The following is a 26043-nucleotide window of genomic DNA, read 5'->3' on the forward strand; positions in this document are numbered from 1 at the left end:
AAGTAACAGTTATGGGCATGTGACCACTATACAAACGCTACTGTTAACATGTGACCACAACATCAAAATCACGTATCATACGTTACACAACTATGCCCCATATAAATTNCAAACATTGTTACAAAACTTGTAACTTTTCCAAAATCAAACATTGAAACGAAAAAATTTGGGGTTTTAAACTCTTCAACAACAAAACCTAAAAATTAATCTCGCAAAAGCAACTTATATTGGGGTTTTACACTCTTCAACGAACAAGAAATCAAACCTGATTTTGCAGATAGGATTTCCNAATGCCAATCTTCTGTCGAATGCCAAACTTGTGTCGAATGNCAATCTTCTTCTTCTGAAGTTGCAGAGGTTCTTCTACCAAATTCCACCACTTCTCAATTTCGCAACTTTCGCAATTTCCCTCCCAAATACCTAACTTTTATTTTATTAACACATTAATTAAAAATCTAATTTAAAAAAAACCTAATTGTAACGGCTAGAAAGGATGCCCAGTCAGCAAAAAACTGACATCTCATATAACACTTGCACAGCTGGACACCTTGCCGTTAACAATTTTAACGCTGTTAAGGAAAAAGACCAAATTGAACATTAAAATCGAACTTTGGGACGAAATTGAACACAATTTCAACTCAGGGACCAAAACGAATTTTCTGAACCAAAATTGGGACCAAAAAGAGCTTTTAACCTAAGTTAAATTATATTGTCTCACTAAATAACCAATCCGTACTGAAATCTGTTTTGACCATACTAATTCTGATAAATCCTTTCACTTAAAATTCCTAGAAAAAAAATTCATGTTAAACATTGATAACAATGAAATTTAATAAAATTTAATAGTAATTTGGAAAATAAATTGAGGATGACTTAATTCTATTAGTACTAAAATGTATTTAAATCAATTACAAGTTTTAATTTTTCTTTTTTTTTTGTATTAAATTGAAATTAAACTTTGTGCGTGAGGAGGATTAACAGATTAAATTTTTTTAATGTTTTTTTATATTTTTTGTGCTTAAGTTTTAATGAAAAGAAATTCTCAAACATAATTGTTGAATATTTTTTATTTGCATAGTTTGTCACTCCGATTCATTATGTGTTAATTTTTTGTCATTCTAAATGTAAATAATGTAGAACTTTTAAACCTTTATTAAAAGAATTCAATTTCACTATTTGTTTTCAAATGCTTCAATTATTCTTTATCATTCAACATAAACCAAATTTGTTAAGTAAAACATTTTCTAAAAGTTTAAATAGTTGACTGTTAAAAATCACTACGCTTATTATTAATTTTAAAACAGCAATAAAATTTCAATTGAAAAAAGAAACTTAATTAGAGATAATGTAATATTCTTATTATAATAATAACTGGGGGAATTTTAGTTAGTCTATTTATACAAATTTAATTTTAAATATTGCATGCTGAAGTTGATGGGAAATATAAAGGGATTATGAAAAATACTGATAAATTATGACATGGCAAAACCTATATCAAGTTTAATTATTACGCCAGAAAGTATAAGACATTATTCATCTAGAGAGAAAAGGAAGTTAATGTTTAAATAAAGAGAGTTACACAATACAAAGATAATAAATAAAAGCATGAGATATGTATGCATAATTAAAGGCATGTATTTGAATTTGTTAAATGTAATACATGTTTTCTAATACAAGAAACTATTAATCCCAACGAATAATAACTGACTCAAACTTTTACGATTATAACATATGATTAGTGGTGTGACTTTAACAAATTACAAAAATTATATATGTAATGCTAGCATGTGGTTGTTGAATATAATGGTGTTTACCACCTTTATACATATCACTACGAAATAAAAGAAAAAAAAAAGAAAAACTTAAGACAACAATTAACCTTTGAAAATAAAGAAAATTAGAGCAACAAATCATTGAAAAAAAAAATTTTTGCACCCATAAACCACTAAAAAATCTATCTCCTAAAAATATCTTATTTAAAACCTCCTCAATTAATATAAGATACGGTTATTTTGATTTCGTTTTTTCTTGTTTTGTTAAAATTATTATTAAGTATGTGGAAAAAAAAAAAATCTTCCCCTAAATCTTATATATCTGAATTCACTGTTATAAATTGAGGGTGTATAAATATATTATTTTATTAGAATAAAATTATATATTTTATTTGTTTCTCTTTCTTTATTATTTTTTAAAGTTTTTGTCTTTTTCTACCCTTTCATTTCTTCTCAAGCATGTTTTCTACCTTTTCTTCTAAATACCAATAACTAAAAAAAATAAAATTAGATATCAATAACTATTATAAATGTGTCTCTACTCTAGCTATGTGCTTTTTCATACATCTTTTTATTTTTCCCCTTAAGTTCGATATATAAATAATATAATTACATATTAATCATGTTTGATGAATTTATAGATTTTTAACTTTTATGGATATTTTAAATTCAAAATTATTAATTTCTTTTAAACTATAGATTGACAACAGATAGATTTTTGAAGAGAAAAATACCATCAACAGAGCAACCATCTACATCAAAGTCTTATAAATCAAGTCTCCAACAATAACGAATTGAATACATACATCGAATTTTATGATTTTGATACTTATGTTTTTATATTTACATGTATGATGATAACTATTATTAATTTATATTATTTGAAAAGCAAATTGATCCCATTGATTTATGCTCTTAGAACCAACACGGATGGTTTTGAACAAAATAAATGCAGAGAAAATAGGATAGCAATGTTACAAAAAAAATGCCTGTCATGGTCATAAGATTAAAAATACAGAAACTGTTCCTTTACATAATAGAGTATACATAATCAATTATGTATGTACACACAATCTATTACTTCGAACTTTGATTTTAAAAATCATAATTTGATAATTACTTGTCCTTTTTTACATTTTTTTTATTTTATGATAATGGTAAATAAATAAAAAAATAATTTCAAATATAGTACATACTTTTGCTTTCATCAAACTATTTTCATCTTTATTATCTTTTTCACCTATTTGTTTCCAACCAAAGAATGTTACTTTCAACTCATTTCTCACTAATTTATCTTCTTTTCTACTCCCTTTACTTGTTTCCTCACTGTCAAACACATGCTTAATTTTGACGTGGTTCGTTCCCCATGAGACTTTCCATCCTTACCTATATCTATAAATGAGAATACCAAAATAACTAAAGTGTATTGTAATTCTAAAACAAACACATTTCAGATATTAACATGGTACTCTTAAAAAATAAATCACGATGTACAAAGTAGTAATTCTCTCATCATACTAACAGATTGAACAGAAAAGAAAATTTTCATTTCAATGAAATAAAAACCAAGAAATAAAAAATGGGGAAAAAGGTGTAAAGATGGGGGTAAGTAATTTGTACCCTTGCCGAGAACTGAGAGCTATTATACTTTTACCGAGGAATGAGGAAGCAGCACGACATTTTTAAAAAACGCATTGCGCAGCAGTTGTATGCATCCAAAAATGAGGTAGCAGAGGCAGATTCTTAATTGACTCTATAAGAATGTATTAATATCTAAGCTATGATTTTCTTTCCTTTAATCTTGTCCTTGAGAGAATCTTTCTGTGGTTTTGATAAATCCAATGCATCACCTGCAGTGTGTTTCTTCCGCTTTGGTACTCCAATGTCAGCAGCATTGCCAATGGGACCAGACCAAGCTTGGAATGGTTCCTTTGAATAGGTATAAGAGGTTGATGTGAAAGAGACATCAGTTGGAACAGTATCCGGATCAATATGATGGGAAGAACCCAAAGGAAAACCAAGCTGTCCATCTTGATGTGGTGGAGGGAACTTTTCACTCTTGCTCTTGGCATTTGCATGAGTGATTAGCCTTCTTCTCTGTTACACAACAAGTTTAATCAACTATATTTTTAACTCAGGATGCATAATCATTCATATGTATATATTTGTTTTTTTTCTATTGTAAAGTAGGACAGATATTAGAAGGAAAGTTGAAAATGGTACTGTTGGCACTCGGCAGATATTTGTGCCAGTCTAAGACAAAAAAGTTCTGTTGCCAAATCCTATTTGTCCTTACTACTCACTCTCAATCATTTCATTCTGCTAAGCATTCTTGAAAAAGATAATAATCTCAAAGCATATAATATTCAGTGGTTTTATAAACTGAACCAAAGCATCTCTAGTATACTCGTGATTATTAAACTTACATCAATATTCGATTGAAGCTCAGCATTGGCTTCAGGAGCAGGAAAAGCTTTTGTACCACGATCACGAGTACGATGCTTCTTGGGGCCATCAGCCTGAGCTTTGCCCGCAGCTCTTTGCCTGTACATTCATATAGATGAAGTATCTTAGAGATAACTAAACACAGTAGGATGGCTATATTATAACTAGCAAAAATTATCTACAAAGATAAGAAACTTTTCGCTCTGATAACCACTATAAATATCAGTAAGCGTAGTCTGGGGTTTATATTTTGTGTATGTGCTTGTTGAAAGGGTGTGTTTGTTAGATGGTATAACGTTACAAATGCCAATGAATAATCTAAAGAATACAAAATCTAATTGTTAAGCAGCATCAGGGACACAAAATTGCATTTTCTCGTCACATGCCTTATTTTCCTTCCAATTTCTCTCACCATATATCTGTGTGTGTACATAAACTTTGGTTTGCAGAAAAGAAACTTAAGAGCAGAGATACCTCCTCATTTCATCATCCCTTCGTTTAGCATCCATTTCCTTGCTTGGGGGATATTTTGGAAGACTAGAAGGATCACAAGCATAAGGTTCTGTGCTAAAGAACTGCAAAATGCAGGAGCAGACGGGCAAGGTAAATGTACACGGGTTTGATTTAAAAAGATAATCAAAACACAGCAGGAAAAACACATAAATTAGAATGAAGGTCATTCTATCAACTTTTACACAAATATAAGTATATTACATTAATTTAAGTTCAACGGCCCACTTTATTGTGAAAATTTAAGAAATTATAAATAAAAAACACGGCAGTGCAAAATTTGAAAGAAACACACCAGCATTTTAACAACAAGAAGATCTGGAATTTTGAGAAACCTCACCTCACTTCTCAAAGCATCCGAGGCAGTTTCCCGTTCTACAGGATCAATTGCGAGAAGTGTATCAATGAGGGGTAGAGCAGAAGGTGGAAAATCTTTAAAAGTATCTCTTATGCGCCTCTTGTATGGCTCTCGCGGTTTAAACAAGGTAGCATTAGGCAACTTTGACTTCTTCCAATACTCATCCGAAGGTGAACCACATAGTTTGTATATCTTGTGCAGTTGTTCCACCTGTACAAGAAAAGTGTTAGAAAAAATCCAATTGCGATTTTTTATAACCATGAATTAAATGCAATGGCTATATCTTCTTGACAAACTATGCAAGAGAAATCAAAACATAAGATCTACTAATAGTATACCAATTAAAAGAAAGCATCTTTCTATAAACAGGATATGAGAATTATTTACGTATTGTACACAACGCAATTTGGTAGGTAGTGATCTACGTTGCATGACAGAAGCTAAATTACAGTTAATATCCTTATAATCTTCCCAGCTCCTCTCTAGTCTCTGTCCTCACAAATGTATACATACTATACGACAGATTCATAGAATTACCTAATAAGAGGGAAATGATGAAAAGCCAACAAGATGATATAGCCTGTAGGTGAGTTGTTACCTCTGTACGACCAGGCATGATTGGTTTCCCAGCCAATAATTCTCCTAAAATACATCCAGCACTCCAGAGGTCTACACCCACACTATAATCTGTGGCACCAAGGAGCAGCTCAGGAGGTCGATACCAAAGGGTTACTACACGACTAGTCATTGGATGCTTATGGTTTGGATCAAAAATAGAAGCCAATCCAAAGTCGGCGATCTTAAGTGTTCCTTCATTGTCAATAAGAAGATTTGACCCTTTAATATCACGGTGAAGTACATGACGGCTATGACAGTGCTCAAGTCCTGATAGCAGCTGATGCATGTAACACTTTACCTGCAAGGAGGGTACCGTATTTGGAGACATCAGATCCTAGCCCTTGAAAAGAAAATGTACCAATTACGAAATGAGATAAGCAATTCTTAAATTTTTAAGGCAAACCTGGTCTAACCTGAGGCTCTGTGAATCTGATTCCTGGGCTTGCAGCAAGTCCAGCCAAATCATGATCCATGTAATCGAACACCAAATACAAACTACAGGACATCCTTGACGTAACTAAACCTTGCAACTTTACAACATTGGGATGGTCCAACCTTCGCAAAATGAGAATCTCTCTCGCCATGAATTTTACACTCTCAGGTTCTAAATTGTCAAAACGAACCTTCTTTAGGGCAACAATTTTACCCGTCATTGTGTCTTTAGCTTTGTACACATTACTATAAGTTCCTTGTCCAATCTAAAACGAAAGAAAAAAGAGGAAACAAAGAGAAGAAAATAATCATAGTCAGAAGAAAATATAAGATCCCAAACTACACAAGTTTATCCTATCCACTCAAATAATGCACAAATTCAATCAGTTAACTCTACCACCAGCAAATTACAAACAGATTAACAGTCAACCATAAGTTTGCCTTTTGACAACACCGGGGATATGGGATAATCTGTAGCAATTTGTTTCAAACAAACCACATTAGCACATCCAGATTAGGCATGACTTATGACTACAAATGCTTTTCCGTTTCCTAATCACAATGCAATGCATACGTACACACAAATTATACACAAACACAACCTGAGACACACCTTATCAATTTTCTCAAAGGTGTCTGCCTTTCGCGGAATCCAGCCACTGAGTGCTTCCCCACACACTGCAGTGAGCCACGGCGGCCATCCGGCAGCAACCTGCTCCCCCCGCAAATGTTTGGGCAGATTGCTCGGCCTCGGATTCGTCTTCGATCTCCTCCTTTCGCCCCGAGGCCGTTGCACCCCTTCACCACCACCCTTCTCCTTCTCCTTCTCCTCGCCATTCTGAACCTCTACCACAACCTCACTCTTGCTCCCCGACACTCCATCAACCTTCCTCTTACTCTGACCACTCAAACCCTTCTCCTCCTTCACCTCAGAGATTATCCCCTTCGACACCTCCCTGCTAATCACACACCCCATTCCTCAAATCTAAGCTCCATCCATCGGCATTCCCAATTACCTAAAAAATCAATCATTAACACGCCAATTAATCCAATCCAAAAAAAAAAAAAAAAGACAAATGCACCTAAGCTTCACTGCACGAGAGAACACGATTTTAATCAGCAATCAAAATTGAAACCAAAATCAAACCTGATTTTGACAGTCTTGGAGCAGAAAGAGAAACCAGAAACGTCAGTCAGTTCCAGCAAGATTCAGTGATCTGGGCGAAAAAGGACAGCGAAATGAAAATCAATGAATGCCCTGAGAGTTAGGGTAATAAATAAAAAGAGAAGTGAAATTGAGTGTTGTTCGGAACTGTAACGCAGTGTTTGGACTTTGGGTCTGAGACAAGAAGAAAAGAGTGAGATCTTCTTCTCATTCTGATTCTCACAAGTCAAATCCCAAACAGAACAGAAACGAAGCCGTTTTTGTAGTCGTAGATGTTTGTATAGATACATACATACATACATACTCCGTAGTATTGTACGTAAGTGATGTGTATGTCCTAAATTAACGGGTATTTAGTGGGATGTTTCGTAACTCCTAAGGCACGGCCTTTAATCCGTAATTAATAATCTTTACTAATAAACATTTACTAACTTTATTTATTGCGTTAGGAGAAGGATTTTGGTGTCTTGTTTAAGAAAAATAAAGCTTGGTTTGCAGAGTTTAATGAATGAATGAATTATCCCAATGAGTGCATGTCTGGCCTATGCTGCTCCATCTAACCCATCTCATCATCATTGTTTTAGGAAATGCTTCATTTCTTGTTTTAAATCCTGTCTTAAGATTTTTTTTTCCTTTTCAAAATAAATAAAATTATATATTTTTTTAAGGTTAAATAGTTTTTTGAGTGCAAGATAAAATAAAATAAAATAAAATCTTAAATTAGTAATAAATAAAAACATTTAAATTTAATCTCTCTTATAATTTACTAGTATAATTCACTTCTTTATTTTATTTAATAAAAAATCACTTAAATAAGAAAAATCGTGAAATTAAAATTTAATGTTTAAAAAATAGATTTTCACTAAATTGTAAATCGTCTTATAAAAATTTACAAATGTAATTTTATTATAAATAGGATTAAATTTATTAACTTATCATTATATACGATTTAATGAAGTTATAGTAAAAGAAATTAAAATGAATAAAATTTAATGATCAATCTACAGAAAAATAATAAAAAAATTAACATTATGAAATATCAAAGTTTATATTGACTAGTAAATAACAGTAATAATCTGTTATACATTATTTCAAAAGGTTTGTACGCCTTAATGGTTTATGCACCAACAGAGCAGAAAGTTTTTAAAATATCATTCAACCATAAATAAATTTTTCATATTTAATAAGATTTTAAAGTTTTACAATAACTACAGATAAAGTCGTAATAATCACACTTTATGATTGGTTGATAGTATAAATATTTTACACTAATTATGTATAAAAACAAACTATTAAAAATGCATAATGCTGGCCATATTGCGGTTTTTGAGTTTTTTATTTATCTTGAAATATAAGTTCAAACTAAAATAATTATAAATTATTAAGAATGTCAAAATTAATCAATTATGCTCATAAAAAGAGTCAATTCAATCGATTTCGTTTTTCTTATGAACCAAAAGCTTTATAATCATGCTCATTGATGAGTTAGTAAGTAAATTGACTCATTTAAAAGATATTTTATTGTTTCAAATTTATTTTATATGTTTATTAAAAAATAGATAATAATTAAAAATTAAGAAAAAAATATAGTATTACTAACAGCACTTACGTAACATAGGATAATACAAGAAATGCATATGATCCAAAACACCCATCCCAAGAAATGCAAACTTAGAACCAATAGAATAGTACAAGTAAAATAAAAATAAAAAATACAACATACCAAAATTTTTCAACCCCGGTTATACTCCAATGTACCAAATCCTGTACAGTCATTTTTCAGTCCTTGGATTTGAATCATCTAAAGGTATGAAATAATTATACTATTACCAACAAAAACTGGACAAGATATCATTCAAAAATGCAATTTTTTTTTCTTGTTGTAAGAGCTTGTAATTAGAGTTGGAATTTAACTTATTACAAGAGAAAAATTATAAAACACTCAAAAGGGCACTTTGCCAACAAACCCAAAATGAAATTTTACATTTTTCTAATATAGTTGACAAAGTGTATATTCAGCTTTTTATAATTTTTCTCTTACAATAAGTTGAGCAAGGTAAAAGTATTGTCAATTCTAATTAAAAGCTTTTGCAACAAAAAAAAAGAAAATGTGTATCTCATTAGAAATGTCACATATCTCACATTAACTGAAAAAAATAATTACAAATTTCATCTTCCAAGTTCAATTAAATTTAAAATTACTTTTGTAATAAAAAAACCATATTTCGAGTAAGGAATTAAATATTTATAAATGGTATAAGAATCATTTATAAATATCTAATTTCACACTCGATATATATATATATATATATATATATATATATATATATATATATATATATATATTGCAATTATCTACCTGAAATGATACTTTGTAATTAGATGATAATACAAAAATATTTTGCCAAGTGGTACATAATCTATTTAACATAACAGTTATTCACATAATATGTATATATATAATATATTAATTACTCCCTTATACAGGTTTTCTAGTTCATTTTCTTATCGTAGAGGGACGGCAAACTCAGTAGCCCAGCCTACTTAATAGTGTATTAATACACTCAAGAAATTCTAATGACATATTTATATATATAATTTTGTATTTCAATTTATTACCTGACATAAAATTACCAAAAGGAGATGCCTATTCTTTCCTGTAAATGCCTGTAAAGGTCATGATATTTGGAAAGAACTACCATACTTATCTTCTAGTATTTATACTCACTCATATTCTAAGATGGCCAAGCTCAGAGCTAGTTCTTGATACCTCTTTGTCTTCAGGTTTTAGATCTTCTTTTTCCTTGCTCTTGGACACCTCTTCTGCCATGGATCTCCTTGGAGGAGCTGAACAAACTGGAACCACGGATCTGATTCTCACAGCTGGTGCCCTAAATAAAGGAGTAGGTGTTCTCATCATGCCAAATCTTTCAGGAGTAGATGAGCTTGGACTTAGTGGGATGCCTGTTCTCAACCTTGATGCAGCATGTTGTGGTCTTGAACCAACAGATGAAGTAGGGCATATGGTTCGCACAATGGAAGATGATGAAGGAGCTGGTGGTCTAAAACTTCTGTTGTAGCTTGCTTGTGAACGTGATCTGAGAACGGATGAACCAATCCTTGATGGGTTTTGGAGCTCAGAATTAGGTGGTCTGTGTACAGATCCCATGCTCCAATGAGAATCCCATTCAGATTTCTCACACTGTTCTCCCTGCTCAGTAGTTCTATTTCTGCTTCCAGAATTATCATGTTTCTTACTCTCATCAACTGAACCTGGTGGTAAGAGACTGGTTTCATTGCTAAAGGTACAAACTGGAGGATCTTCTGTTTTTTCTTCTTGTATCTCTCTGATGGTTAGTGTTGACCTGCCTGCATTTAGTTCTGGAGCAATTTGGTTTGAAAAACAAAATGAAGGGCTTGATGTAGCCATTGAAAATTTTGGTCCTACAGGAACTGATCCCAACTCGCTCGGGAAATAAAGACAGTGGTCTGGCTGGAACATGGATTGCATTAATGGATAAATATGTTGAGTAGATGGAATAATTGGCTGAAAGGTTAGTGCCAACAGACGATTTTGTTGCTGCAAAATTTGTTCTTGCTGCCAAATCTGATATAAAGCCACCTCTGGCGAGAAACTAGAGATTACACAATGCTGGCATTGCGTAGGGTACATGTCTGCAGTAGGATGAGTAGATACCAAAGAGTTTGTAGTCAATTTATGCCGTCCAAGTTGATTATCACCTTTGGAAACGTTCTCTGAACCATTTGCAAGGATGCGGGCTATGATGACTTGATCTTGTTCTTCATTGCCTCTAGTCTCCGGCGAAAATGAAGATGATAAACTGTGCTCTGACACTTGAAGAAATTTAGAACAATAACACTCAGTTAAATGTGGGAAGGAAAGACAGAGTAATGTGAAAAAAAGGAGAAAGAAAGGTACATGAAAAAAAGTCATATTCAGACAGCTAATATGCAGACACACATAGATATGATTGAAGAACCAAAATGCTCACATTTTTTCAATGCAGCCCAAGCAGCCATGGCAGCATTTTTTTGAGCCTGTTTCTTTGTCCTAGCTGGATCTCCTGTAAAATGCTTTCCTGCAATCTCAACTGTACAAGAGAAGTTAGGACCATGACCTGGTCCAGATCGAATTGTAGTATAAACAGGAAGGTTCAGTCCAGCTCTATGAGCAGTTTCTTGGAGTAAATTCTTGTATACTCCTGTTTCATCCTGTCAATATCCAAATGAAAAATACATATTCAGAAAAAATCTTTTAGATCAACAATGACATTCTTTAATTCTTTAATTCTTCAATTCCTAACATTTGTGGGTATGTTTCTGTTCTTACTGTAATCTGAAATTCTTCTATTTGTCTATTTTATATACTATTTGGTTGCAAAAAAAGTTAAATGTAATTAACGAACCAACCAGCCTCAACATATTTTGGGGAAATGCAACCCTCGATATAAAAAAGAGACTACAAAACTAAATATCTATTTGTAAATGTATATTTTGCCCTGAAATGGCTTATATTATAAGTTGACATTTAAACCGGTAATACAGAGAAAGCTAAACATGAAAATTCAGCTTTAAATAGTCTTATTAAAATGTTTCTGGTTACCTAGAAAGTGGGTGTTAAAATAATTTTTGTATTTCTGATACACTAAATACTTTTAAGATAGATTTCTGCTTTTATTTTAGTATACTAGTGCAATATTGAATATTATTATAGGAAGAAATACTTTTCCAATTCCAATATTCAAGATCAAAAATCCTTATACATCAAACTACAAACTGTGAATGGAAGAGTGATTACAGTTCTAAAGAAAGAAAGAAAAACCAGGAAGAAGATTCTTAAAAAATTTCATTTGCTCACCAGAACTCTTGCAGCCAAAGCTCTAGAGGGGCCTCTTTTTGCAAGAGTGTTAAGAGCTACCTCAGCTGCTGCATGTTCTGCCTGTCTAAGAGTAGAGCAGAAAGTAGGACTTTCAAAGGTCTCTCCATTAAAGTTTACAGTAGCTTTAAAACGAGGAGCATGATCTGGTCCTTCGCGAATGCATGAATAGGCTGGCAAATTAAAACAGCTTCTTTGAGCCAACTCTTGCAACCGATTCTTGTACATGTCTGCGCACAAATAAAAATAAAAAACGAATTTAATTTTTTATAATTTGAGGTGAAGGAGGGAAGGAAAAAGAAAACTTGAATTATTCTAGCTAACATTTATCTGGATGAATAATTCACCACACACCAACTTTTTATAATTGAAGAAATTTATCACATCATAATATGACTAATGCTCTCTTTTGTTCAACAACAAAGACTCATATCAGTCAAACATCCTATGCTAGAATCTCCACTCTCTAAAGCCGGAAAAAAACAGAGACTTTCTTCAACTTTCCATAGTTTAAAAAGGGTAGTCATTAATCTACATAACAACAACCCCCACACTTAGTATTCATGAGTCAACAAGAGAAATGTTAGCAACATATGTGAAACATACTCTTTTAAATACACTCTTGACTACTGGTTGAAACTTACTGAAAATCACAAAAACATATTGAGTCTTGCTTCACATTTTAGTTTTCAATAAATTTTAACCAATGATAGAAAGTGTATTAGAAAGAGTGTATCAGAGAATGTGTTGCCAGTACTCTACATGTAACACACCCTCACATAGGCAATCTAAGGATTAGTTCCATAGAAAAAAAGGAGCAATATTTATAACAAGACTCATGAACTGATAGTAAAGATAAACCTAATTAAACAACAAGATAAGCAGCACTAACTGTTTCTGCATAAATTCAAAAATACTAACAACACAGTAATTCGACACGTTTTCTGTACATTGGGACAAAACTTTTTCAGGAGCAATTTACACCGACAAAAGCAGAATCACCATTTTACTAAATCTCGCTCCAAATAAATGAAAATGTAAAATCGCAGCACAGAAAAGAAACACTCGAAACCCCTAATAGTAAGTAACTAAACAGTGAAAGAATGAAACAGACCCATTAGTCTATGTTCACTGAACATCTATGAAACAACCCAATGGACCAATATTCAGCACGATCAAACCCGTTTATAAGAACACAGCCCAGAAATTGCATTGATAAAAGTAAAAGAACTACGATAGGTGATAGAGTGAGAAAAATCAAACCTTTTGAAGAGTACTGTGAAAGGATCTGAGTGTGAGGAAGCACAATTAAAAGTATCAGAGAGAGGCTAAATCTTTTGAGTGTTTGGTTAGAGAAAAACTTGGAGAAAGTGAAGGAAGAGGCAGAATAATAAAGTAACAGTAAGGAAGATTTATTACCGGCACAACACAAAACAACACAACAAGGATGTTTATTTTCTGCTTAGGGAAGCAAAACCACGCAAGCAATCTATATTTATGGCTCATTCATTATCATAAGTGTGTCTTCTTCACAAAAGGTTAAAATTCACATCTTTATTATTTTATAAATAAATAGTACTAAATAAAAAAAAATATTGTAGTTATGTTGTTTATAAAAACATGATACGAATTTATTAGAGAAAAGACAAATTCGATGTATATAAGTGGATGTAAATCTTATTTTACAAATAATTGATTTTATGATATTGAATTAAACTTAAAATCTACTTCTAACCTGGTACCAGAATCGTTAGTCTATTGAAAGAGTGGAATAATTTGAATGTTTTCAATTACTATTAATATTATTTAAATTAAAATAAAGTGTAATTATTAATAATTGAATTATTGTTAATATAAAGTTTATTTTGAAATATATGAATACAAATTTGAAATAAAAATATATATTTAATATACATTAATTATTTGAGCAACCTAACTTTTATTTTAAAAGTAAAATATCTTTTACGTTGTGTTCATTTTCAAATTTGTTCAAACTAATTTGTTTAAATGGATTGAAAAATAAATAATGTTTGTTTTGAGGATATTGCAAATGAAATGCAAATGTAATTATTTGTAGGATAAACATTTTTTATGACCTAGTGATATGGAAAGATTCTAAAGAATTTAATATGAAATTTCATCTTTATCTTCTTGTAATTTGATATTTTCTAATTTTGTACATGTATGAAAACATAACTTCCTCTATCGATTCCAAGTAGAAGTATTCAATTCCAAAATAGTGTTTGATGGATTTTAAGAATCTAATGAACTAAAATGAGGTAAATGTAAGTACTTTGATCCAAATACATTTGGCTCACTTTACTTTATATCGAAAGAAAAATAAAAGAAACAACTTCCATGCAACAAAAATGCATTGACTAAATTATATTATTAAAAAATTCAATTTTAAAAAATAATTTGATTTTACATACATAAAATATTATTTTAATATTTTTTATTAATTAAAATATTTTTTATTAATAAATATTATTTTATATTACTTTTACTATTAAGGATATTTTAATAATTTTTAATTTTTATTAATTAAATTATTTTTTATCCGTCACATATTTAAATTCTACATTTACCTTTCATAAATTTTATTTTTAAGTTCACTCTCATCCACTTTCAAATCTTTTCAATAAAACAATTACCAACTTACTTTCATATCTCCTCAAATTTATCCACTCTTTCTTTCTAAATAATCTTTCAAAACTAATAATTGACTCAATCTTTAAAAACGAATAACTAACCAAGGTATCATGCCATCTATCACATTGAAACCATTGTATCATGACGAGAAGAGGAATCCACATAATTGCTTTTAGAGAAAACAAACTAATATTTTTTATTTAATAAAAATATTAAAAGGGTGGTCTAATAGGCTCTAATATCATATTAGAAAATATATTTAGGTCTAACTCAACCTTACAAAACCGGTTTGTAAGGTGAGGTTTGCACCTCACTTATATATTATAATTTAGCCTTATTTCTAATAGTTGATGTAAGATTTCCAACAAACAAACATTGGTTAATCAAATATACAATTTTTGTTACATGGTTAATCAATCTTAATGTTTCATGTCACTGAAAATTAAATTTGCTGGTAATTAGTTTTAAGAGTTTATTCACGTTTTCGAGTAACTGAAAATCATGATAAGTTGTCTTTCAACAGTAATTGTTACACAAGTCAATTAATTTATATAAGACTTTGAAATTAGATGAATTTCTTTTATTTAAACTACTAGTAAATGCGCCATTTAATTTTAGTTTAAAAGTCATATATAAAATAAAACGTTACTTAATTGATCAATGTAACTCTTTATACTAACATTGCATTAAAAAGTAAGTTTAATAAGTATGTAGTTCAACAGAAAATTCTCCTCACGAATCTCCGCAATTTCTTCGCACACCCCCTCACACATTCGAAATGTCCTTTTGCCTTCTCAGAAGCTATTTCCGAATTATATATTTGGAAAGTTTTTCGGAACAAACTTTTCGAAATTTCCGAAAGAATTTTTTCAAATAAAAATTTCAAAACATGATTTTTAGAACAGAATTCTGTAAACATATTCAGAAAAAAACTTTTAGAACTCATCAAATATCTTTGGGAATGATTTCTTTTTTTTTTATTTTTTTCAGAATATTCTATATTTCAGAAAGAGTTTTCTAAATCATATGAAATTTTTAATATTGTGGGGGTGCAGTTAGCAATTTAGGCGTGTAGGAAGCAATATCCAAGATAATTTTTACGAGAATCATTGTAACCAAATGATATAACATATGAATATATATATATATATATATATATATATATATATATATCCAAGTTGCTTCTTCTGTTGTAGACTTGTAGGAAGCACAGATTTTGGTACACAGTGCAGGGGCCTGTATATGTGGCTGCTGAAATTGGCATGAATAATGAACTCTAAAGAAAGTTACATTATTTTTTGGGTACATAGAAAAAACACCACATTTTATAAGAATAATGGGCATGTACATGTATCTGTTCACAAATAATTATGATTACAGAAGAATGAGTACTATGAATGAAAACATTTTTCAGGGTTTAAATGATGGAGTTGGATCAGTTTCAGGAGGATAAAATATCTGATACATCTTTCTGTCAATGATATTCCTGTATGGATCCTCCTCCCTCTTCTTGATCAAGTAATTCAAATTGTTTTCAACTTCTGACTTAATCTGCAGGTACATTTGGTTGGCACTTTCTCTGTCTTTTAGCATATTTTCCATGCCTTTTGTTCTTATGGGCTTCCCAAACAGATAGTAAAAGCGACCTGGTATTTTGGGTGCAAGCACAGGGAAAGAGAGATTTTGGCTTGCTACTTCACCACTTCTGTCATCTCTGGATACCAACAAACACACCAGTGCCTTAGTTGTGAAAGAAAAATCCATACTTTTGATGTATAAGCTATCAGATATATTAAAACATGGTTCTCTCTATCACTCTTATTAATTGAAATTTGTTAAAAATGGAATGTTTTAGTGAATTCTACTTCAAACTTCAAAAATATTCCACCTAATTTTGTAATTTCTTAGCCAATAATAAAGTGTGCAAGAATGGAAAGTGGGTCTATGAGAAATGTCAAGAACATTTCTTCATTCCTTTGAACACATTCTTTGTCTCTTGTACTGGTTGAAATAAAAAATCATAAAAATTTGTGGGTACCAAGTGTTATTTAGTAAACTTGTCATGGTTTTATACATTTCAACAAATTTTGACTATAAGGTGGGAATGTAGTAGAAATGGTGTTGTTAGCTCTATTTATGAGGCTATATCTTATAGGCAATAAACAGGATTGAGATGGAGAATAGTTACCTAAACTTAACTGAGTCACGATTGATATCTCTTATGCGATCGTTGACTATGGGGATCTTCATTAAGTCGTGGTAGTCAAGAACCATCTGCATAATTCAAGCAAAAAAGTCCAACCAAAAAGCAAGTACAATTAATAAAAACTCAAAAATTGCAAGGAAAAGAAGCTATTTTCTTTTCATTCCTCTCTCCCACCCCCAACATTTTCATTATTCAAATTGATATTTCTCTGAACGTTCATTGAGACATTTAGAAATGAACATTCCTAACAGGTTTAGGAAAAGAAAAGGTACAAGTGCTTTTGTAGTCCCTGTAAGTTTTGCTAAACTTGCAATCAGTTATTCTGCTTTCAAATTAATGAATTAGTCATCCTACTTTTGAAAATATGTGATTTTAGTCCTTCATTATACTTAAACTTATCATTTACTGATGTTTTTTACTGCACAACGTTGGGGGAAGGGCCTAATTCACATATTTTTCAAAATTTAAGGACTAATTTTTCAATTTGAAATACCAGAATCAAAACCAAGTTTGATGAAAAGTTAAGGGACTAGAAATATATTTTTTTTTTCCAAAAGAAAAGGCTGAAAAGTTTGTGTCCTCAAAAGTGTATGTCATCTGGTAGAAAAAGAAAAAACCTACTTCAACTATATCATCTTCTCCCACAGCTCCAAATGGCACAATTGTGGCACCAAATCTTGCGGCCATTCTCACAAATTCCGGATGGTCAGGCCAAATCAACTTGTATTCTTCCCCCTAGCAATTGCAGAGTTCAGTCAGTTTTAAAGTAGAAGCCACCATCGCATAATAGTAAATGCTTATCCCAAAGATTGCACATGGAAACATCAAGTGCATGTTGTATTAATGTGATTGCATAAAGTAACTGAATCATAGATACTACATAATTGGATAAGAAGCATAGATAAAGCAATAAAAATTATGTACCTTATAATGGAGAGCCTCACGAGCACCACCAGGATATAGAAGAACATGTGACTTTGTTGAAAGTAATTTGAAAATGTTGCTTGCTGAAACAGGCACCCCTCCAAATATCTTCACCCAATCAAGCATAGAAAACTCAGTTGAAAAACTCTCCGCTTTAGGCGCGAACAGCTCCGGATGGGCTATTCCGCGAAGGGCAATACCTTTCTCACTCAAAAATTCATCTATAAGTGAGATAAGCTCAAACCCCAACAACATATGATAACCGACATATAAGACAGGACCTTCTTCTGGAACACCAGAGAGACCTTTTACGATCTTTCCATCCTCCAATGTAGAGAAAAATACAGATCCGGTAATGGAACGAAATGACCTACCATCCACGTTAGTAGCATATCAGATTTAAACCTACTAGTCCCATTTGTTTGGGAACGGGTGCTAAGTAAACTATCAAAGAAGATTATTGAAGTACGACTGACATAAATTGCAGTCTTGAACCTAAGAGAATAAGGACTTAAGTCTAGGTTTCACATCTATAAACCACTTTCTCCATTTAGGCACTTTGTGTTAAACTATTAGTATAAGATAAATACAAACAAATGGATGCTTGACATCCAAGGTTGATTGTTCAACAGAACATACCAGAGAACAAAAAATAAGGAGGAGGTAGAGGCAGAGGAGTGGCTAACAACACATGAGAAAATATGAGCAATTTAATGAAAAAACGCCTTTCAAGTTTAAACATGTTTATCTTTTACAGAATCAAAAACTTCTGTCAAAATTAGTAGATACACCCGAGAATAAGTAAGGAATAACAAGAGATGCACATGAAGAGATCAAGTAAAATAAATGTAGTCTAACAAATCAAATTATGGGGGCCTTATTTTATCTATGACTCTAGTTGCAAACCGAGTGCATTTAGCTGCTGCCACAGAAAAAATCTAGCTAAGTTCAGTATACCAGAAAGTTTTACCATAAAAAACTGCACATTTATGCAGTTATCCATTAAATTCACTACGTCCACAAGCTTCTATTTGTAAAACATTATGCATCAGTGGTTTAAAAACATATGGCATGAATTCCGCGAAAAATAATGCTAAGAGTACGAATCTCGAAAAAAGAACAAAAAATAAATGAACACAATATTGCCAAATCAAATTACCCAACCACTTGATCCATTGCATATCTGAATTCTGTCATACTAGGAGGAATGAAATCCCTGGCCAAATCAAGCCTCGGTGAAGGACGGTACATGGAAGTTCCCCTGATGATGGTCAATAGACCAATACCATCTTCCTGCATTTGATGAGTTGTTATCACTCAAGCTGTATAGAAAGTAAGTCTGCAACTAATATAGTTAAACTTAATACAGCAATATAACATGGCTAGTGAGTTCTTGATGTCCATCATATGATGCAAAGGACTGTGATAAGGTTATGCAGAAATGGCTATAGAAAAACCAAAAACACATCCTTTTGTATGCCTATTGGTCCATGGACAAGTACTCAAATTAAAAAATGCTTTTTACAGCATTTGTGATTATAAGAGTCCCAGGAAGTAATAAACATAGATAATTTAATAAAATATTAAAAAATGTAAAATAAGATAAACTCAACCTTTTCAAAAGCAATCTTAGAAAAGAAAATAAAAAATTTAAAAAGAAATTAAAGGGAAAATTATGAAGAGAAAATCATCAATATGGTCCTCCTAAGTTACATGCATCCCAACATTAGCCCTCCAAAATATTTATTTGCCAGATTAGTACCTCAGGTTTTTTACTACCGTGTTTTCAAAAAATTGTCACCAAATTAACCCCTCAAAGATTTGATATAAAGATTTTGTGCTCCATTTTAATCCTCCAGCATTTTAATCATAAGGATTAGAATAGTGATAAATTCTCTAAAGGATTAATTCAGTGACAAAATATTTAGAGGACCAATATTTGATAACCATTTTGGTGACCAAAATTTTTGAAGGACTAATGTAGTGAATTATATAACTTTGAAGGACCATTTGAAGATTTCTCTATTTATTATGGAAATAGTTTACATATAAAATTTAAATATATTGAACAAACTACAAAGATTTAAATCCTCTAAAATGAATAAAATTCTAATATGCTCCTAGCGCTACTCTAGGTAGTTTTTGCTATGTTCTCACAAGTGTACTGTAATATTCTCATATCACAAATTTCTAAATGTGGAGAACAGCCAAAATAACTAGTATTACATGATTCAATGCAATAGTCTATCTATTATAGGAGTCATCATGTGAAACAATTATCTTATTAAAAAGGTTGAAGGAACTAATTTCGACCATTAACATTATCTTATTATAGAAGGTTGAAGGAATCAATATTGGCAATTCAATCTTACATCAATGGTCAAATTTAGAAGTTACATGGTCACTAGAAAATATCTCAACTTTATAGATGATAGTTGCAAGGAGTCTCACTTAACACACCCTATTTATAGTGGTTATCAAGCGAAAGCACGATCTCAAATTATCATAGTTGCAAGTATATACATTCAATTCACACGTACCAGGAGAAGGGTGTGTCCATTGTCCTTAAAGACACGAACTTTGCAGTTTGACAATAATCCCGTAAGTCTTTGAGCTTCATTTACGCTGGGAAGCATGTTATCCTTACCACTAGAATAGAAGTTTTGTCAACATCCAACTGAAAATATTAACTAGAAAATGCTAAATTCATACATAAAATTGTTGACTCAGTTATAATGTAAGAACCTAAGACATAAATCAATAAATTTAAGCTAAAATAAACGATCTAATACATCATTGACCTATAAGAATGTGAGAACTGTAACTCTGAACCATACTATCATACATGGATGGTCAAAATAAAATTATTCAGTAATCACATGATACCATATATACATTATTGATCTACTACTAGTTTATATCATTCTAGAGGTTACTGTGGCTGAATTCTTGTATTACATTACAATAGCCGCATAACCTCTTCCTATTAGGTTGGGTTGGTTGAATCAAACAAAGCCATAACATTTTGCATTGAAAGTATAAATTTAGATTTATTAGAAGAACTTCTTTGAGGTATGATGAAAAACAAAACTATGCATTGAGTATTATCATGAGGTATCAATTCTAGAGAGAGTAAAAACCTAGCAAGTACAAGTACTTCAGCTTTAACAGCATGGAGACGTGAATTAGCATATGCAGCAGCTGATTTCAGAAGCTTCAGCTTCCAAAGAAGAGTATCCCTTGGTAGAATATTAGCCAGCTCCTGGCAACATATAATACAGTTAAATACAGATGCAGCTCAACATAATTGCATATTATATGAACTTCGAGAATTTGTCCATTAAATAGAACAAAGAAAAAGGATAGAGGAAAAAGACAAATACTATTACAATCTAGAAAATAAGAGGTGTAATCAAACAATCACAAGGATTACCAACAAGTTGAAAGAAAAAACTTCATAATTGCATACATGCTAGTGTGTAATTCTTATCAATTAGCTAAACATAGACACAATATAGCCCTAAACATTAAGAAATACAGAGAGAGTGACCAAGGACAGAATATTAAAAGCTTCTTACAGGAAGAAATGGCAGCAATGCAGTAAGGTTGTATGACAACTGTTCAAGTTTTTGGACTGGAGGAAGCCTATTTCCAATATTGACAGATGCCATCTTCACTGGATCACCTGATGTCATTAAATATAACAGTATATGTGAATTAATGAGATAAGATAAAGAACAGCAAGTTTGTTATGATACTGATATCAACATATATTCTTGAGACCGCATTCTGTTGTTTCATATTTGGTTGTTATCCTCCCAGCAATGTGCTTCACTAGTGTGTGTGTGTCATCACATTTACTCTGACATCTTTAGTTGTTGAACAATTCTGTCCCTCGTATTTTATAAAGTTCCTTTGAAATAGACATAATTATTTCTTAGGCATAATTCACAAGATATAAGTGAGAATCAGATTATTATCCATAGTATTTTCAAATGAATTATATCTCCAGGAATATGCATAACTAACAGCTAGAATCTTAAGAAAAAGATTATTTACCCATAATAAAGCTCAGAGCAAAGGGAACAGCAACATGCAGTTCGTCAGGTAAAGCCTCCAAGATAGGAAACAAAGGTTGCAACTGAGATTGGCCAAAGGATGTAGCTGTGATTTGAAAAAGGTATAATGCCAGATTTCAGTTGAAAATTGACAAGATATCACCAACTAAATACACTAACAAATTTGACAAAAAAGAATACACCATTGATAGAATCACCTGGATTGGATAATATCAGTACCAGGTCAACAGCTGGATTGCGAGCAGCAACAGCAAGTGCTAGACATCCACCAAAAGAATCACCTACCAGATAAATTGGTTTATTTGGAGATAAAGCATGTTCGTGCTTAACAGCTTCTCCAACAAGTTTCACCAGCCCTTCAAAAATTAGACAATAAAAAAGGAAAACTCTCAGATTAAATATACATAATGGCTTTGCTAGCAAGTTTGAATTTATTCATTTATAAAATTTTACAATCAAGTGCGTGTTTAGGTTTGCATAATTCTTAGGGAAAGACATTTCTTAGTTAGATAAGAAGACAATGTGAATGGTTGATTAGTTTTCCTTATATTTTTTTTTAAGATTACTACCAGATAAGCAAGATTCCAGATGATTAGTTAGCCATTGATTAATCAATATTTGTTTCATTTCAAAGTAAACTGATAGCAGTTCAATCTGTTCTAGATCACAGAAAGAGTTTTTGGAATGGAAGGTGGGAGGTGGAGGAAATCCCTCCAATCTAAAATTGGATTCTGATCATCTGAGTGCCCAAAGGAAGAGTCACTCAGTCTCACCCAATTCAGAATTCCCATAATGTTTCGCATAAGATCTATTTTAACCATCTACTTCTCTTTAGTTTAAGATTTGAAACAACAACATGCTTAATTGAAATTCTATGCTTCAAATTCACTACTATCCAACTTATAAATGTTCAATTACTACGTGAGCTGCATCACATTTGAACTAGCCAATGTAGAAGTATGTTTTGAGAGCATTAAACAAATTGAAATTGAGAAGTTCCACATGCTTCAATAAACCGAACAACTCAAATCAAGCACTCCTATATCATCAAAAACAACAGAGAACTTTCAAAAGTTGACAAAAGCATACGTTAAAAAGCAAAGACCTTCAAAAGGTGTTCGATCATGAACTGGGATATGCAAGCAACGAACTTCAAAAACCCTGCATTGTAGAAAGTAAAGATCATAAGAGAAACAAAAATAAACAAGAACCAACATAGAATAATTGTTTTGAACAATATAGCAAGCATATCCACCAAGCAGCTTAATAACACATTTTTACACAATATTTTTAAACAAAAATAAAACATTCTGATGAAATAATTTAACATTTCATCAACCTTCAACAAGAATCTACGCTAAAAATAAAATCAGACCATTGTAAAACTGAGTAATATCTCAGACATACAATTTTAAAAAGCTGAAACTAATCCAGCATACTTGTGCTAAACAAATGCTATGTTGAAGTAGTTTTTAACTAACTACTAAAATACAACAAACAACATACTTCCCAAGAGCTTGATGATGCAAAGTGAGACCGAATCCCGTGCCATCCATCCCTGCACGAGTTAAACTAGAGAAATTTCAACACTCTGCATTTTCAATTTCAACATTCAATATAATACAACAACATTTAGAGTTAATACACAACTTCAATTTGGGGTTTGAAAGTAGCAACTAGTATCACTCTTTCACATAAAAGTTTTCATCCATTCAAATCATCAGTCTTTGCTAATGAAACTGTTTTCAGGTTGAACACTCATTCACATTACACAGATATACTTAGATCTCCACTCTGATTTCTGAGGACCGAACTTTCAAACCCAACTGTATTACTAATCCAAGTTTCTAACATTGAAAACAATCAACCACACCCGTAAAGTTGAATATAAACCAACATCAACACAGTCTTCATAAAGCATGAAAAGAAACCCATCCAACACTAACAATGTCTCCTATTATTAAATTCTTTTCTTCTTAAGTTACAAAATCACGAGTAAGGTTTCATCAAACAAAGAAGTCACAAACAAATTTATTTTGTTGTTATCTCCAATAAATATTAGCAGAAAAAGTGTGTCAGAATGAATGTGTTAGATGCTATATTACTAAAGTCTGAATAATGAACACGCAACAAAATGTTTCTAAGGAAAACAATTTCATGCCTAGAAGCCTCATACTCATATATCACACACAGTGAATGAATGGAGTTCAGAAGTGTAACTTTGAACCTGGTAAAAACAGAAGAGTAGGAGAATCCTTCAAAGGGGGCCCACATTCAACTGGGCAAAACCACCGAGGTGGGCCTCCATCTGATCTGCAAATCTCCTTAGCTGCAGCAAAGTAATCCTCTACACTGCTTCTCCCATACCCATCATCCCAAAGCGCTGCCAAACCTTCTTCTGCTTCACCCTTCTTCTTCTTCTCCCCCTCAACTCCCAACAACCACCCCTTCGCTTCCTCCTTAACCAAGGAACCACCATTATGATTCTTCTGCGTCCCCACCACCACCGACGAAGATCCGTTCACAGACTCCGACGACAGCACCGTCGAGCCTCCACCCTCCAAACTCTGCGCCCGAACTCCAAACCGGTTCCTCGTAACGCACCTTGCAGCACCAGAGACTAAAAAGCTCCCAACCGAGGCCATCACAGTTTACAGGGATTGAATTGAACTAACTCAACTCAACAAATGTTCACTCCTTTTTCGTTGCTCTTGCTATCATCACACTTTCCGATGCACGGAAGCATGAACCAAGAAAAAGAATGGTGGTACCTTTTTAGACCATGCGATCCTTGTTATGCATGTCCCTGAGGGTTTATGGTATTATTAGTAAGAAAAAACAAACAAAGAAGTTGTGTTTTGTTTGTAGTGCAAGTGTACAAGGGTCACGTGTTTGGAGTTCGGTCAGCGGAAAATGCTGAAAAAGGAGAAACAATGGTAGAAGCGAAATTGCAGCAACACACGAAACGAGCGGAGCGCGTAGTTACACCCGCGCCATGCCATTAAAATCGAAATCGTGTTGTAAGAAAGTGTGCCAGACATAAAGATAACGACGATTCTTGTTCCAACCAATGGCAAATGAGGCGTGGGATTTTATATTTTTGAAAAGAAAGATAAATTAAATTATTAGGACCAAAAAAATTAAACAAGAAGTCCTTTTAATAACAATTTTTTTTTACAACAGTTGTAATTGATCTATTTTAAATATTTTTTTAAAAATAAATTCAAATAAATTAATAAAATGATATGTTATAAAAAAATTGTTAAAAAATATTATCAATATATTATTATCTAAAAATTAAATAACAGTATGACAAAAGAAGGTAACCGACATTTTCTGTAAAATGATATTAATACTATTTATTGGTTGGTAAATATTTATTATTCAATAAATTAATGTGTATGATGTTCAAACATGGGAGACAAACAACTGCAGTTTAGTAATCATTTTAAAACATGAAGGTTTGTTGCAATTACTTTTTTTACTTTTTTGAGAAATGAAAAAATTAAGAATATCTACCTTAACTACTACTATTTTTTCATAAATGTCTGTTTTTTGTATTTTGCCTTAAAAGAACTTTTGCAATTGTTGAAGAGCCCTGGTGGAAAAACTTGCACTCAAGGGTTTTGCTTGTTTACCTCAAAGAACACCTTACAAAAAAAGTTGGGTCAAATGAAAACAAAAGTTTCTAATTGAATTGAACAGAGATACTAAAAACAGTATACGTCCAAAACACTTTCCATGTTGCCTAAACTTACACGTTTTAGTTTACTAGACATGGAATAGTTAGGCTATTTTAAATGGACGTGATATTTTAAATTGGGACATATTTGAATAATTTTTTCATAAATATTTTGAAAAAAGAAAATTAAGAAAAAAATACTTTTTTATAAATTATTATTTTCTTATTACTTTATTTTATAAAAAGTTGTATACTTTCTATATGTTCTTTTACTTTAATCAGAAATTTATGAAAAAGTTCATA

At 31.8% G+C, this 26043-nt stretch overlaps 3 protein-coding genes across 4 annotated transcripts; all 3 read right to left on the reverse strand.

Annotated features, from left to right (window-relative positions):
- Window positions 1-3198: 3198 nt before the first annotated feature.
- Window positions 3199-7604, reverse strand: LOC106776082 (probable serine/threonine-protein kinase At1g54610). 2 transcript variants are annotated; one of them, XM_014663396.2, is made up of 9 exons: window positions 7449-7604; window positions 7283-7352; window positions 6749-7151; window positions 6117-6401; window positions 5684-6001; window positions 5068-5295; window positions 4692-4792; window positions 4199-4316; window positions 3199-3869 (listed from the first exon to the last, which is right to left on the reverse strand). In XM_014663396.2, exons 3-9 carry the CDS (start codon window positions 7109-7111, stop codon window positions 3546-3548), a joined length of 1737 nt encoding a protein of 578 aa, XP_014518882.1. In that variant the 5' UTR covers window positions 7112-7151; window positions 7283-7352; window positions 7449-7604; the 3' UTR covers window positions 3199-3545. The 2 variants fall into 2 exon arrangements, with proteins under 2 accessions (XP_014518882.1, XP_014518881.1); XM_014663395.2 differs by having other exon boundaries at window positions 7283-7551.
- Window positions 7605-9883: 2279 nt separating this feature from the next.
- On the reverse strand, window positions 9884-13667 carry LOC106774629 (double-stranded RNA-binding protein 3). The gene is made up of 4 exons (XM_014661674.2): window positions 13461-13667; window positions 12180-12427; window positions 11314-11533; window positions 9884-11155 (listed from the first exon to the last, which is right to left on the reverse strand). The coding sequence occupies exons 2-4, from the start codon at window positions 12423-12425 to the stop codon at window positions 10029-10031; spliced, it is 1593 nt and encodes a 530-aa protein (XP_014517160.1). The 5' UTR covers window positions 12426-12427; window positions 13461-13667; the 3' UTR covers window positions 9884-10028.
- Window positions 13668-16092: 2425 nt separating this feature from the next.
- On the reverse strand, window positions 16093-25121 carry LOC106776010 (acyltransferase-like protein At1g54570, chloroplastic). Its single transcript, XM_014663300.2, has 13 exons — window positions 24286-25121; window positions 23565-23616; window positions 23164-23219; window positions 22256-22414; window positions 22039-22143; window positions 21558-21664; window positions 21120-21241; window positions 20520-20628; window positions 19139-19272; window positions 17980-18349; window positions 17677-17790; window positions 17038-17123; window positions 16093-16563 (listed from the first exon to the last, which is right to left on the reverse strand). Exons 1-13 carry the CDS (start codon window positions 24701-24703, stop codon window positions 16260-16262), a joined length of 2136 nt encoding a protein of 711 aa, XP_014518786.1. The 5' UTR covers window positions 24704-25121; the 3' UTR covers window positions 16093-16259.
- Between the last annotated feature and the right edge of the window lie 922 nt (window positions 25122-26043).

The sequence above is a fragment of the Vigna radiata genome, chromosome 10, assembly GCF_000741045.1.
Source record: "Vigna radiata var. radiata cultivar VC1973A chromosome 10, Vradiata_ver6, whole genome shotgun sequence".
NCBI classification, from domain to species: Eukaryota; Viridiplantae; Streptophyta; class Magnoliopsida; order Fabales; family Fabaceae; genus Vigna; species Vigna radiata.

Coding starts and splice junctions, on each gene's coding strand:
- LOC106776082 (XM_014663396.2), bottom strand. CDS start 7,111: ATGGGGTGTGTGATTAGCAGGGAGGTGTCGAAGGGGATAATCTCTGAG. Junction 6,402..6,748: donor CCTTTGAGAAAATTGATAAG/GTGTGTCTCAGG, acceptor CTTTCGTTTTAG/ATTGGACAAGGAACTTATAG. Junction 4,793..5,067: donor CGGATGCTTTGAGAAGTGAG/GTGAGGTTTCTC, acceptor TGCATTTTGCAG/TTCTTTAGCACAGAACCTTA.
- LOC106774629 (XM_014661674.2), bottom strand. CDS start 12,425: ATGTACAAGAATCGGTTGCAAGAGTTGGCTCAAAGAAGCTGTTTTAAT. Junction 11,534..12,179: donor CTTTGGCTGCAAGAGTTCTG/GTGAGCAAATGA, acceptor GGATATTGACAG/GATGAAACAGGAGTATACAA. Junction 11,156..11,313: donor TTGGGCTGCATTGAAAAAAT/GTGAGCATTTTG, acceptor AATTTCTTCAAG/TGTCAGAGCACAGTTTATCA.
- LOC106776010 (XM_014663300.2), bottom strand. CDS start 24,703: ATGGCCTCGGTTGGGAGCTTTTTAGTCTCTGGTGCTGCAAGGTGCGTT. Junction 23,220..23,564: donor CATCATCAAGCTCTTGGGAA/GTATGTTGTTTG, acceptor TCTACAATGCAG/GGTTTTTGAAGTTCGTTGCT. Junction 21,242..21,557: donor CATTGCTGCCATTTCTTCCT/GTAAGAAGCTTT, acceptor ATATGTTGCCAG/GAGCTGGCTAATATTCTACC.